The sequence below is a fragment of the Zingiber officinale genome, chromosome 2A (genome assembly GCF_018446385.1).
Source record: "Zingiber officinale cultivar Zhangliang chromosome 2A, Zo_v1.1, whole genome shotgun sequence".
Taxonomy (NCBI): Eukaryota; Viridiplantae; Streptophyta; class Magnoliopsida; order Zingiberales; family Zingiberaceae; genus Zingiber; species Zingiber officinale.
Window position 1 is genome coordinate 116,929,746 of NC_055988.1, and position 14,550 is coordinate 116,944,295.

General features: G+C 39.6%; 1 protein-coding gene across 1 annotated transcript; it reads right to left on the reverse strand.

The window, feature by feature from the left end:
• Positions 1 to 13,118: 13,118 nt before the first annotated feature.
• On the reverse strand, positions 13,119 to 13,814 carry LOC122043927. Its single transcript, XM_042604488.1, has 2 exons — positions 13,542 to 13,814; positions 13,119 to 13,289 (listed from the first exon to the last, which is right to left on the reverse strand). Exons 1-2 carry the CDS (start codon positions 13,812 to 13,814, stop codon positions 13,119 to 13,121), a joined length of 444 nt encoding a protein of 147 aa, XP_042460422.1.
• Between the last annotated feature and the right edge of the window lie 736 nt (positions 13,815 to 14,550).

The following is a 14,550-nucleotide window of genomic DNA, read 5'->3' on the forward strand; positions in this document are numbered from 1 at the left end:
AAAAGCTCATCGATATTTCTCTGAAAGTTCCTCATATACCATCTGAAGTCTTCATTCCAAACCATTTTCCTTCTATGAGTGTCCATAAATTCAAGCATTCTCGTGCATAACTCTCTTTCACTCTTGAAATAATTCTGTAGTTTCTTAAACTATTCATCCTCCATACACAAGTTTCTAGTAAGCAATCCATTAGTTTGTTCTAGATCATGATGAAGAGAGTCAATGATATGGCCGAACTCTGGAAAATCAAATCGTGAAACATCCCGAGTAATCAAAGGTCTATTCCTAGGAAAAGAGGTTGTAGGCGGTCTAATATGTTGTTTTTCCAAGGTCAAACGCCAGTTTTCCTTAATATGGATCGTTGTTAGAGATGGGTTGGGCAATCTGAGGGGAAAACTATCCTTAATCACAAGACTATACCCAAATTCTTCCCGACAAATCAAACGAGTGGTTAAACAAAAGTTTAAATCCATTCGAGAAATGTCTTCAATCATTTCAAGGCCACTCAGGTCATAGCCTAATACTACTGCAATATGAGTGAGCAACCCACCCAGAACAATGGGGGTAGGTGAGGAAATTTTTCCTAACTTAACTAAGTGCTTTAAAAAGAATAGCCTGAGTTAATAGGTACATTTTCTACCATTCCCCATAAACAATATAAGTCTAAAAGTTTTACAATTCCATCTTTACCGCCCCTCCCAAATATCATGTTTCTCATCATCATATAGGCATATCGAAAGATCGGATTAATGATATTACTACCATAAGAGTTGTGTGTATTAAAACTGTACTCGCCACCCATTTCTTCCCATAAATTTGACTTTTCAAAAGCCGGCAGCATAATACAAGTACCATCTCTAGGAAAATCATAGCATATATTAAAATCTTCAAGATTCCATTCGTAGTCATTATTAAATAGACGAAATTTTAATTTCCCTCCTCCTTGAACATTATCGACAGAAATCGAGCTTAAAATTTCCAACACAATACGAGGATAAGTTGGGTACCTTAGTTTCATTATACTAGTCCAACCTATTCTATCAAGCAACCAATCAATATCATTTCCAAACCCCATTATTTCTAATGTTTCTCGATCCATAAATCTTGTGCTTAAAATGGAACGTTTAGATAAAGAACAATAACGATTTAATTGATCATCATTAGAGAAAATAATGCCAAAGTTGTTTGACATACCCTTGAAGCGTGCATTCTCCTCGTTTGAGACCACCAATGATTCTTTCCCTTTTCTTTGGTGAGAAATTGGCATTCCGGATGATGAGAACTTAAGTTGGATGAATGTGGAGAGGAGTGGTTGAGTTTTGGGGGGCTTGAGAGCAAGAGAGGAGGGTTGGGGGCGGGGGAGAGAGGGGAGGCACGGGCGTGCAAGCCTCCGCACCCCCGTGCCCTAATATAAAGGGAACCTGGGTTGGGCCGTGTAGGGTTACATGACCCCCTTTATTATCAGGTTTGCATGGTCGTGCCGTTTGGCACGGCCACCCCCTTCGCCACAGATTTCTCTGCACGGTCGTGCCTAATGGCATGGCCAGCTCACTTTTCCTCTCGGTTCAGGCCACACGGCCGTGTCGAGTGGCACGGCTGGTGACTTCTGCTCCTCTATCGGCTATGCACGGTTGTGCAAGGTTGCACGACCCCTGTCTCTTCCCTTTCTGTACAAGCCACACGCCCGTGCAGGGTTGCACGGCCCGTGGCTTCTATTTCTCTGCAAGCTCCACACGGTCGTGCAAGGTTGCACGACCACCCCCTTTTAGCTCGGAATGACTCGTCCTTTGTTGTTTTGACTCCTCTGACACCTCCACGCCCATGGACTACTCACGGTCAGCTCGTGGGGGACATGCACATCCTGAAAGATGAATAATAATCGATCAAACTTTCCAAAGAAATAAAAACACATACGGAACGATAAATTAAAATGAAAAATCCTTGGGTTGCCTCCCAAGAAGCGCTTTTTTTAGGTCTTTAGCTCGACCCCATATTGACTCATTCAGGGGGGGTGCAGATCCGACAAGTATATTCGCATATCATCCTCTAGAGGTACATCATGAAGGTACTTTTTCAAACGCTACCCGTTCACTTTAAATTCTCCTAGCTCCTCGTTCCAAATATCAACAGCTCCGAACAGGTAGACCTTTTTGATTTGGAATGGGCTTGTCCACCTTGATTTTAACTTTCCAGGGAAGAGCTTCAATCTCGAGTTAAATAATAACACTAAGTCCCCTTCTTGGAATTATCTTCGCATGATATGTTGGTCATGTCATCTCTTGGTTCTCTCTTTGTATGATTTGGCATATTCATAGGCATTTATCCTCAACTCATCATGTTCATTTAATTGGAGTTTCCTTTTGTCTCCTGCCAGCTTCATGTTCATATTAAGTTGTTTGATTGCCCAATAAGCCTTGTGTTCTAACTCTACCGGAAGATGACATGGCTTCCCATACACCAATCTGAATGGGGTTATACCAATTGGAGTCTTGAATGCAGTACGGTATGCCCATAAAGCGTCATCTAGTTTCAACGACCAATCTTTGAGAGAACTAGACACCGTCTTCTATAGTATTGCCTTGATATCCCGGTTGGAAATCTCAGCCTGTCCATTGGTCTGGGGATGGTAGGGTGTCGTAACTTTGTGACTGACTCCATATTTCTTTAACAAATTCTCAAACTGCTTTTATATGAAATGCGAGCCCCCATCGCTAATGATTGCCCTAGGCATACCGAATCGTGGGAAAATCACCTTTTTAAAAAGTTTAATTATCGTTCTGGCATCACTGGTAGGCGAAACTATAGCTTCCACCCATTTAGATACATAATCTACTTCCACTAGAATATAATTATTTCCACACGATGATGGAAGGGGTCCCATGAAATCTATCCCCCATACATCAAATAATTCCACTTCGAGGATGTAGTTCAGTGGCATTTCATTTCTTCTAGAAATGTTTCCAGTCTTTTGACATTGGTCGCAGGTTTGCACAAAAATTTTCGTGTCTTTAAATAGATTTGGCCAAAAAAATCCTACTTGTAATAACTTTGCTGCTGTTTTCGATACTCCCAAGTGCCCACTATTAGGGGATGCATGACAGTGAAACAGAATGTCCTTGATCTCATCTTCCGGTACACACCTTCGGTAGATTGTGTCTCCGCATCTCTTAAAAAGCAGAGGTTCATCCCATATGTAATGTTTGATATCTGAGAAAAATTTCTTCTTCTGTTGCCAAGTGAGATTTGGGGGAAGTACTCCACTTACAAGATAGTTTACAAAATCCGCGTACCAAGGAATTCCTTCAGAATTTACCGCCAGCAGATGCTCGTAAGGGAAAACATCGTTTATAGGCGGATCAAAATCTACATTTCTTTGCTTGTTTGGCCACACTTAGGATAGATGATCAGCCACAACATTTTCCGCTCCTTTCTTATCCCTGATTTATAGATTGAACTCCTGGAGGAGCAAGATCCACCTGATCAAACGAGGTTTGGCGTCTTTCTTATTGAGCAGATATCTTATGGCAACATGATCCAAATACACTATCACCTTTGAACCCACAAGATAGGACCTGAACTTGTCGATTGCGAACACTATGGCTAACAACTCCTTTTCAGTGGTAGAATAATTCATCTGGTCCGCGTCCAATGTCTTGCTTGCATAGTGGATTGTGTGCAGAAGTTTGTCTTTCCTTTTCCCTAGAACTACGCCCACTGCAAAGTGATAGATCGAGTAGTGCGATAGAGGGGGGGAGGGGTGAATATCATGTATTTTTAAAACTATTATTTATCTTTTAAAGTCAGAATTAAGCAGCGGAAAATAAAGAGAGACAAAAGCGTTTACTTCGTTCGGAGCCTAGCTCGACTCCTACTCGAAGGCCCGTGGTCCTTGACCGCACCGATGGGCAAAGCACTATAATCCTTCTTTCCGAAATCCTCGGAAAGAAGTGAATTGTAAAAGTACAAATATGTAAGATAGTAACACTCCTACTATCTTACAGAAATTAAGTGCAGTACTAAAATAAATATATACCGACAATAGAAGTAGTAAATCGTAGCTCGGTCGGCACTGGTGGATGAAGTCGCTTGCAAACTTGATGACAACGTATAGCGTGAGCAGCTTGCAGAAGAGCACAAGAGTTGATCAGAAAGTTCTATCTGCCCTCTGACTAGAGCTGTCAATTTGGGTTGGGCCCGTCAGGTTGGCCCGTCCCGCCAAACAATTTAAGCGGGTTGGGTTGAAATTTTATCAACACAAGTCCACCGTGGGCCGACCCGCCTAGGCCCGCGACCCGCGCGGGTCGGCCCGCTCGGGCTTGGGTTGGCCCGCAGGTTGAAAAACACATGTAAGTTAAGTTTTAGGCCAATTTATTATCTTTCTTTGTTATAATTTTGAAATAAAATAGTACTTTTCATCCAACATAAGTACTCGTTTGTATTTATTTATATTTAAAATACATGTTTATGTATACATTTAATTGTAGAAAACTTTTTCGAAGTAAAATGTTGAAGATATGAAATATTTTTTAATTTTTTAAAAATTTTTTGATGGGCCCGAGGGTTGGCCCGCCAAACCCGCAACTCGCCTTAGAATGGGTTGGGTTGGAAATTTCCCAACCCGCCAAGTTGGCGGGTTGGCCCGCCCCGCCCCGCCAAATGGTTAGCTCTCCACAGGCCGACCCGCCCCGCCACGGGTTGACCCGTCTGACAGATCTACCTCTGACTTCGAGCCTCAATTTATAGGTATGATGGATGTTCGGTCGACCGATCCCTCTGTTCGGTCGACCGAACCAACTCCGATCCCTTTCAGCTGGAGTCTGACGCTGGCTCGATATTCTGCATTAACTGGCCTTCAATGGTTCGGTTGACCGATCATGCCTTTCGGTCGAACTAACAAGCTTTTTCCTTGTTCGTTGAAATCAGCCGAGATCTCTATTTATTGCAGCATTAATATTGATTGGATCGGTCGACCGGTCCTCTGGTTCGGTCGACTGATCAGCCTTTTTTCCTTTCCTGCTGATCTCTGCTGATGATCTATCCTTTGCTGAGTCACCCTGGTTCGATCGACCAATCTTACTGTTCGGTCGACCGATCATGCTTTGACCGGACTCTGGTCTGATCTGTTCTGAACTGAATTACTGCTTTGAGTTTGCTTTGTTCAGTCGACCGAACCACTGGTTCAGTCGACCGATCCAGTCGAACCTGCAGCATAGTGTTACGAAAAAACTTTCCTGCAAAACAGATGTTAGAGCAATAATATAAAACAGGAATAAAATGTAAGACAGTAGAACTGTCTTGATCTCAACTTTGAAACCTTCCCGGTTTCTTCAGTTGGATCAGCGACCTAAGGTTGTTCCCTTCGGGAACCCGACCTCCCTGTCGCTCCTCCAGTTGTTTACCTCAACCTACCTGCCAAACTTAGATCCTCCAAATCTAGTTTGGACTTTTCACTCAGCCTTGATCGGCTCCCAAGGAATTTTCCTTTTGATCTTCGGTCCTTCAGACCTCTCGATCACACCGCCAAGCGTCGGGTCCCCTTGATCTGCTTGGACTTGCACCTGGGTTCCACGATCTGCTAAGATTTCTCTGCCTAGCCTCCAGCTAGGACTTTTCTGGTTGAGTAAACATCCTGCACATTCAGTCAACTTGTTAGATCATAACAAGACTTAACTTGAACCTTTGATAACATCAAAACTCAGGTTTGATTCTGGTGCAACTTGCACCAATAATCTCCCCCTTTTTGATGTTTGGCAACCAAGGTTCAAAGTTAAGTTAAAAATATGTAACAATTAAATAAACAAACAATTTAACTTTTCTCCCCCTGAGTTAAACAACTCCCCCTGAATTCACTATCTCTCCCCCTTTGACACACATCAAAAATAGGGAAAGACATAAAAACCAAGTATAAGAAAGTGCGAATTAGGAAAACCTAAAAGATCTCAAAGTATAGAAAGAATATAGTTAATCTTTTTGTTTGTAAATTAAATTTCCAAGGCATAGAAACTTAAGTTTTACTGAAGTTTTCTAAAATTTCTTTGATATAAATTTCAAAAACCTTTTTGAACACATTTAAAAAAAACTCAAAAATAAGACCGAATTTTCAAAATATCAAAGAATTTTCAAAAAGTAATTTTGAACATTTTTATAAGTCTTTAAACATTTGAACACTTGTAAAGGCCTTAAAAAGTTTGCTAAGTGTAAATGATATTGAACATGTTTAACATTTTAGTAAGTGTAAAAAAAAATCCGAACACTTTTAAAAGTTTTAACAAATTTGCTAAGTGTAAAATTAATTTTGAACACTTAAAACATATGAAAAAAATTTACTAAAAAATATATTTTGAAAGAATTTTTTAAAAGCCCTTTTGAATTTTTATGAAGTAAAAATTTAAAACAAATTTTCAAAACTAATTTTTAAAAGTCTAAATAATTTTGAACATTTTCGAAAGAAAAAGAAACAATTTCTAAAAGAATCCAAGAAAGATAAAACAGGTTTTTGAAAATAGCTCTTCCTAAAATTGATATTTATCCTAAAAGTCCAAGCATGGTTAGGTAAACTAAGGAAAAGAGGTCCTTATGATGAAATGTCCAACCTTTGTTCAAGGTTAACTATCACAAGATAGTAGCTATTGACTTAGGTTGGTCAATTTGAGTATTTAGTACTAACTAGGTTTTTACTAGCTAGTTAACCCAAATTGATTCATGTATGTTGTTTAAAGCCTAGATTTATAGCGATGCACTGACATAAGCATCTGAAATCTAGGGCTAAGTCCTAAGCATCTCACCCATTCTAAGTTATCAAACAAGGAATCCTACTGTGCTTGTGAGATGCTGACTCCTAGGACTATAGGGTCATGCAATTCTACGGTAAGACCTAGGCTACTCCAGAAAATTAAAATAATTTGAAAGAGTTTTTGAAAACCAAAATTTTGAAAGAGGAAAAAATAAACTAAGTAATAATTTTCAAAATGAAAGAAAAACTATTCTATAAAACACAACCCTAATTGTCGTCTTAGATTACTAAATTATGCTCAGGTAACGGTTTAGTAAAAATGTCTACCAAGTTAGATTTAGATTCTCTATAATTTAGTTCGATATTCCCTTTTGACACATGGTCCCTAATAAAGTGATGTTTAACCTCTATATGTTTAGTTCTAGAATGATGTACTGGATTTTTAATTAGATTTATAGAACTTATATTATCAATATAGGTTTTTACATTCTTATAATTTAGATTAAAATCTTTTAATGTATGAGACATTCATAGCAATTGAGCTATGCATTTGCCCATTGCTATGTATTCGGCTTCAGTGGTAGATAAGGCAACACATTGTTGTTTCGGCTAAACCAACTAACTAAAGACAAACCTAGCAATTGACATCCTCCACTTGTACTTTTTCTATCCAACTTACAGCCGGCGTAATCCGAATCAGAGTATCCGATTAAGTCAATAAGTTTTTAAAATAATTTTTAATAAGTTTTAAAAATAATTTTTAATAAGTTTTTAAAATAATTTTTAATAAGTTTTAAAATAATTTTTAATAAGTTTTAAAATAATTTTTAATAAGTTTTAAAATAATTTTTAATAAGTTTTTAAAATATTTTTTAATAAGTTTTTAAAATAATTTTTTATAAGTTTTTAAAATAATTTTTTATAAGTTTTAAAATATTTTTTAATAAGTTTTAAAATAACTTTTAATAAGTTTTAAAAATAATTTCTAATAAGTTTTTAAAATAATTTTTTATAAGTTTTTAAAATAATTTTTAATAAGTTTTTAAATTTAATTAGGTTTGGAATTAAGTTTGAATTTAATTAGGTTTGGAATCAAGTTTTAAATTTAATTAGGTTTGGAATTAAGTTTGAATTTAATTAGGTTTGGAATTAGATTTGGAATTAAGTTTGAATTTAATTAGGTTTGGAATTAAGTTTGAATTTAATTAGGTTTGGAAAAGGTTATTGAACCCATGTTAGATTCAAACTTAGCTTTGGGTTAATCAAGCAGGCTTCATAAGGATAAGCTTTCAGTTCAGTGGCGAGACATATGGCCTTCTTGTGTATCAACGGTGGACCACTTGCTGAAGACTTTCCAAACTGTTCCCGCCCAAAAAATTTAATACTAAATTTTGGTCTAACTAGCCCATGTTTGACTGGGGTAGCTTCAGTCAGATCCACTAAGTCTAGTGCACCAGGTAGAATTCCATATTCAGCCTAAACATGTCTTCGACAAAGTTTCCTTGAAGTACTATCATCCCAATCCATTCCGATGCTATGTTGTAGGGTTTGGTAAACCTTTTTCATCTAACCATTCTAAGCAGAAAATAAACCTAATCCTAAGTGTTGAGTTTGGTTAATCAAAATGGTTGTATTGTTTTTCTACTTGCTCCCCCTGAGTCATATCTTAGATAAGGTCTATCTAAGTAATGAATATGACTCTTGGGGATTAAGTATAGGTTTGGTTCAATTTGTTTGGTTAAAAGTTTTGTTTGAACCCATGCTTGGACTTGACTTCTAGTATTTTGACTGATTAGAGATAAGTATGATTTGTTTGTTTGTTTGGGTTTGTAACCGAGTCCTGATTTGTTGTACACGGCTTGTTGCGATCCAAGTACCATATTTAGACACTTAGATCTCAATTCAAACCTTTCCAACATTTTCTTGAGTCGCTCGACTTGACCTTTCAAATCGAAATTTTCTTCCTCAAGCTTTTCAACTTGAGTTGAAGTTCCGATTTGAACTTGGTTAGTCGAGTCACTCAAGTTAACTTGTTGCTTAAGGTGGTCTATTTCCTTAAGTAACAAGTTATTTTGTTTTTCAGATTTCGATAATTTTTTAAACAAACATTTAACTACTTCAAGTAAATTAGACTTGGAATAAATTGTTACCATATTTGGATCTTCTGATCCGTTGCTTTTGTCAGACTCGATGTCGATCTCGGATTCGTACTCTTCATCGGACTCGGAGCCGGAATCTTCGTTTCTTGCCATAAATGCAAGATGGCTCGAGTGCTTCGTTTGCTCCGTGTCGGATTCGTCGGAAGAAGTCTCGTCCCATGTCACTTGAAGAGCCTTCTTTCGTCTTGTCGATTTGGGTTTTTCTTCCTTCCGATTCGGGCAATCGATTTTGAAATGTCCTTTTTTGTTGCACCCGTAACAAATCACTTCAGATTTGTTTCTGGTCTGGTTGAGTGGAGCCTTCTTGATATTTCTTCTGAACTTCTTCTTTGTCAGAAGTCTCCGCACCATGTTCACCAACTCTTCTTCATTTGTTGAGTCAGAGTCTGTCTCGCCTTCAGACTCGATCTTGGTTTTTGATTTTGTCTCCTTGCTTGGACCTGCATACAACGCTACACCTTTCTCGACATGGCTTATGTTAGACTGTTCGTGTAATTCCAATTCACAAAATAACTCGTCTAAATTAAGAATTGAAAGATCTTTGGAAACTTTGTACGCATCTACAATTGATGCCCATAAAGCATTCCTCGGAAAAGCATTCAGAGTATACCTTATCGTGTCGCGGTTTTTCAGGTTGTGTCCGATCAGGTGGAGGCCGTTAAGTATGTCGTTCAGTCAAGTGTGTAGTTGCGAGGCCGTCTCTCCAGGAAACATTTTTATATTTAATAAATTGTTTAAAAGTAAATCTCGTTTGTTTACCTTTGAGTCATCGGTTCCTTCGTATAGCTTGACTAGCGAGCCCCACAATTCTTTTGCATTGTCGTAGAGACCTACTCGGTTCAACTCCTCCATTGTGAGCCCGCACTGAATGGTGTTGATCGCCTTGTAGTTCAGTTGTGCCTTCTTGATCATTTGGGGAGTCCATTCGTCTGGTTCTAGTGTTGTTCCGTCCTTGGTTGGGGGAGTATAGCCTTTCAAAACTATGAACCAGAGCGCGATGTCGGATTTCAAGTAACACTCCATCCTATTCTTCCAATAACTGAAATTTTCTCCTTTGAATGGTGGAGGTCGGACAGTACTGTACCCTTCTTGATACGAGTTCATCATTCTTGCAAGAAAAAATTAAGAGAAAAATATTTCCAAGACTTTCGTCTTGGGATTAGTAGTGCTTGAGAAGAAAATAAAGAAAAAAATATTTCTAAAAGAAAAGAAAAAAAAGTTTTAAAAATTGCTTTGAAAATTGGTTAAGAAATTTCAGAGCTAACCGGCTCTGATACCAATTGATAGATCGAGTAGTGCGATAGAGGGGGGGTTGAATATCACATCTTTTTAAAATTATTCTTTATCTTTTAAAGTCAGAATTAAGCAGCGGAAAATAAAGAGAGACAAAAGCGTTTACTTCGTTCAGAGCCTAGCTCGACTCCTACTCGAAGGCCCGCGGTCCTTGACCGCACCGATGGGCAAAGCACTATAATCCTCCTTTCCGAAATCCTCAGAAAGAAGTGAATCGTACAAGTACAAATATGTAAGATAGTAACACTCCTACTATCTTACAGAAATTAAGTGCAGTACTAAAATAAATATATACCGACAATAGAAGTAGTAAATCGTAGCTCGGTCGACACTGTTGGATGAAGTCGCTTGCAAACTTGATGACGACGTGTAGCTTGAGCAGCTTGCAGAAGAGCACAAGAGTTGATCAGACAGTTCTATCTGGCCTCTGACTTCAAGCCTCAATTTATAGGTATGATGGATGTTCGGTCGACCGATCCCTCTGTTCGGTCGACCGAACCAGCTCTGATCCCTTCCAGCTGGAGTCTGACGCTGGCTCGATATTCTGCATTAACTGACCTTCAATGGTTCGGTCGACCGATCATGCCTATCGGTCGACCGAACAAGCTTTTTCCTTGTTCATTGAAATCAGCCGAGATCTCTATTTATTGCAGCATTAATATTGATTGGATCGGTCGACCGGGCCTCTGGTTCGGTCGACCAATCAACCTTTTTTCCTTTCCTGCTGATCTCTGTTGATGATCTGTCCTTTGCTAAGTCACCCTAGTTCGGTCAACCGAACTTACTGTTCGGTCGATCGATCATGCTTTGACCGGACTCTGGTCTGATCTGTTCTGAACTGAATTACTGCTTTGAGTTTGCTTTGTTCGGTCGACCGAACCACTGGTTCAGTCGACTGATCCAGTCGAACCTGCAGCACAATGTTACGAAAAAACTTTCCTGCAAAACAAATGTTAGAACAATAATATAAAGCAGGAATAAAATGTAAGATAGTAGAACTGTCTTGATCTCAACTCTGAAACATTCCCGGTTTCTTCAGTTGGATCAGCGACCTAAGGTTGTTCCCTTCGGGAACCCGACCTCCCTGTCACTCCTCCAGTTGTTTCCCTCAACCTACCTGCCAAACTTAGATCCTCCAGATCTAGTTTGGACTTTTCACTCAGCCTTGATCGGCTCCCCAGGACTTTTCCTTTTGATCTTCGGTCCTCCAGACCTCTCGATCACACCGCCAAGCGTCGGGTCCCCTTGACCTGCTTGGACTTGCACCTGGGCTCCACAATCTGCTAAGATTTCTCCGCCTAGCCTCTAGCTAGGACTTTTCTGGTTGAGTAAACATCATGCACACTCAATCAACTTGTTAGATCATAACAAGACTTAACTTGAACCTTTGACAATATCAAAACTCAGGTTTGATTCTGGTGCAACTTGCACCAACACAAAGTCACTGGCGTCGCACATAATTTCAAATGGGAGCTCCCAATTCGGGGCATGGATTATAGGAGTTGAGATGAGAGCATTTTTGATCTTCTTAAATGCTTCATTACAGTCATCATCAAAACAGAATTCAACGTCTTTGATCAACAGGTTGGTTAGGGACTTGGAAATTTTTGAAAAATCTTTGATGAAGCGTCTATAGAACCCAGCATGCCCCAGAAAGCTCCTAACCCCTTTCACATTAAGAGGTGGGGGTAGTTTCTCAATTACCTCTATCTTAGTTTTGTCAACCTCGATTCCTCATTCTGAAATCTTATGTCCTAACACAATTCCCTCCTTGACCATGAAATGACATTTCTCCCAATTTAGAACCAAGTTTACGTCTTCACATCTCTGGAGAACTTTGGAAAGATTCAGAAGGCATGAATCAAAGTTGTTCCCATAGACTGAGAAATCATCCATAAATACTTCCATAATCTTTTCTGTGAAATCCGAGAATATTGTCATCATACATCGCTGAAATGTAGCTGGTGCGTTGCAGAGTCCAAAAGGCATTCGTCGATAAGCATAGGTGCCAAAAGGGCATGTAAAGGTCGTCTTTTCTTGGTCCAAGGGATGAATAGGGTTCTGGAAGAAGCCAGAGTAGCCATCCAAATAGCAGAAGTAAGAGTGTTTTGTCAGCCTTTCTAACATCTCATCAATAAATGGCAAGGAAAAATGGTCTTTCCTAGTTTCCTTGTTCAGCTTTTTGTAATCAATACACATCCGCCATCCTGCAACTGTCCTTGTAGGAATTAATTCATTGTTCTCATTTCTAACCACCGTCATTCCTCCTTTTTTAGGGACCACATGGACCGGACTAACCCATTCACTGTCCGATATAGGATAAATAATCCCTGCATCAAGAAGTTTCATTACTTCCTTCTTCACCACTTCTTTCAAATTCGGATTCAATTTTCATTGATGCTCAACTGAATTTTTATATCCTTCTTCAAGGAGAATTCTGTGCATGCATACTGAAGGACTGATCCCTTTAATGTCATCAATGGTGTACCCGATTGCTTTCCTGTGTGCCTTCAACTCCTTGATCAATTTCTGTGTTTCTACCTCAGTTAAATTCCCATTAATGATTACTGGAAAGGTGGAACTTGGACCTAGGAACGCGTATTTAAGGTTGGGTGGCAGAGGTTTCAATTCCACTTGGGGTGGTGCAATTTTAGGCAGGGTCAGTTCCTGTTCCAGTAGCCGCATCTCCTCGTCTGCCACGACTTCTTCTCGAGCTTTCTCAGTTTTCTGAACCACTTTTTCAGTATCATCGTCGCTATCCAGACCCTCCTCGATGAGTGATGCTGAGGTAGATATTAAGCCTCCTGGTGATCTTAATAGGGCTTCTCCACACCAAGGGAAAATTCTCTTTGCATCTTTGCATCGTATGTTGAGGGACTCCTCTAGATCTTCCTGAGCCTCATTTTCTGCGTGTTTCGACTTGTTCTCATCCATCAGTGCTCCCTTTTTTCCTTGGGTTCGATCGGGTGTAAAGATAATTTCAGCACATCTTGTCCTGACCACTCGCTGAGATTTGATACCACCGTATGGATTATTTCTCGTGCCTCATCCAAACTCTTCTCCATGAGTGATCCTCCAGCTACAGCATCTAGAAGGTTCTTGTTCTGGAAAGAGAGTCCGATGTAGAATATGTGAAGAATCAACCAGCTCTGAATACCATGATGCGGGCATTGATATAGGATTGATAAGTATCTGTCCCAAGCTTGATGCAATGCCTCCTCATCACGCTGCTTGAAATGCAGAATCTGATCCCTCAAATGCGCAGTCCTTTTTGGGGGAAAGTATCTGTTTAGAAATTTTTCTTCCAATTCTTCCCATGTCCGGATACTTCTCGGCTACAGGGTGTTAAACCAAACCTTTGCATTGTTCCTGAGACTAAATGGGAAAGCTATAAGCTGTATCGACTCAGCCATGACTCCTTCAACTCTCAGCGTGTTGCAATAGCTGTGGAAATCCAGGAGATGCAGATAAGGATTCTCTGATTCTGATCCCCCAAACTGATTTTCTTGAACCTTTGAGACAAATGAAGGTCTAAGCATAAAACTCTTCACTGTAATCTCTGGAAACACAATAGGTCCCAGTTCTTTAACTGACTTTGGGGCTCTATAGTCCTTCAGCCGTTCCAACATTATGCCACCTTCGAAACAACCAGGGGTGTGCAATACACTAACATGTGGGTCAAAATCTCCTGCTAGGTTAGTTATATGCAATAACAAGATATAGAATTTTAAACAATGATAATACGAAATAAGAAATATTAGAAGAAAGGATTAAAATGAAGAAAATAAAGAAAACAAAACCTAGTCTAATCCAATATGACTTAGCTAGTGTTATGGACGCAGTCCCCGACAACGGCGCCAAAAACTTTTTACGCTTCCGCAAGTGCACGGATTCATCGTCAGTAATAAAAATATCGATCCCACAGGGACTGGCTATAAGCACTAGCAATCGTTCACTTATGGTTAGCTAGACTACTAATGGTCTTGAACAAGCTAAGGAGAAAGAAAGGTCGAGGGAGAGAGTCAAGAGTCGCAAGGTCGAAATAGTCACTTAGTGATGAGTCCTAGGAGGTCGGTTTCGTCATGGTAGTATTTATGTGTCTTGGTTTGTCTTACCCTCGCTGTCCTTATTCCCGCTATTGCTGGAAGCTACTGGGTATTCTTAAGTGCCAGAATGGGCTAATGCCCTAAGAAGTCCTGTCACAGTTTACCCCTATCACTAGAGCACCTCGGCAAATCTTAAGGACATAACTCTAACTGGTAAATTAAGAATAGTGAGTAGAGCTAAGCCTGGTCTCTTGCTCCCTTGGGAAGAATCTGCCTTCCTCTCAAGGAGCTATCCTAGATGTCCGTGAACAGGTTACCC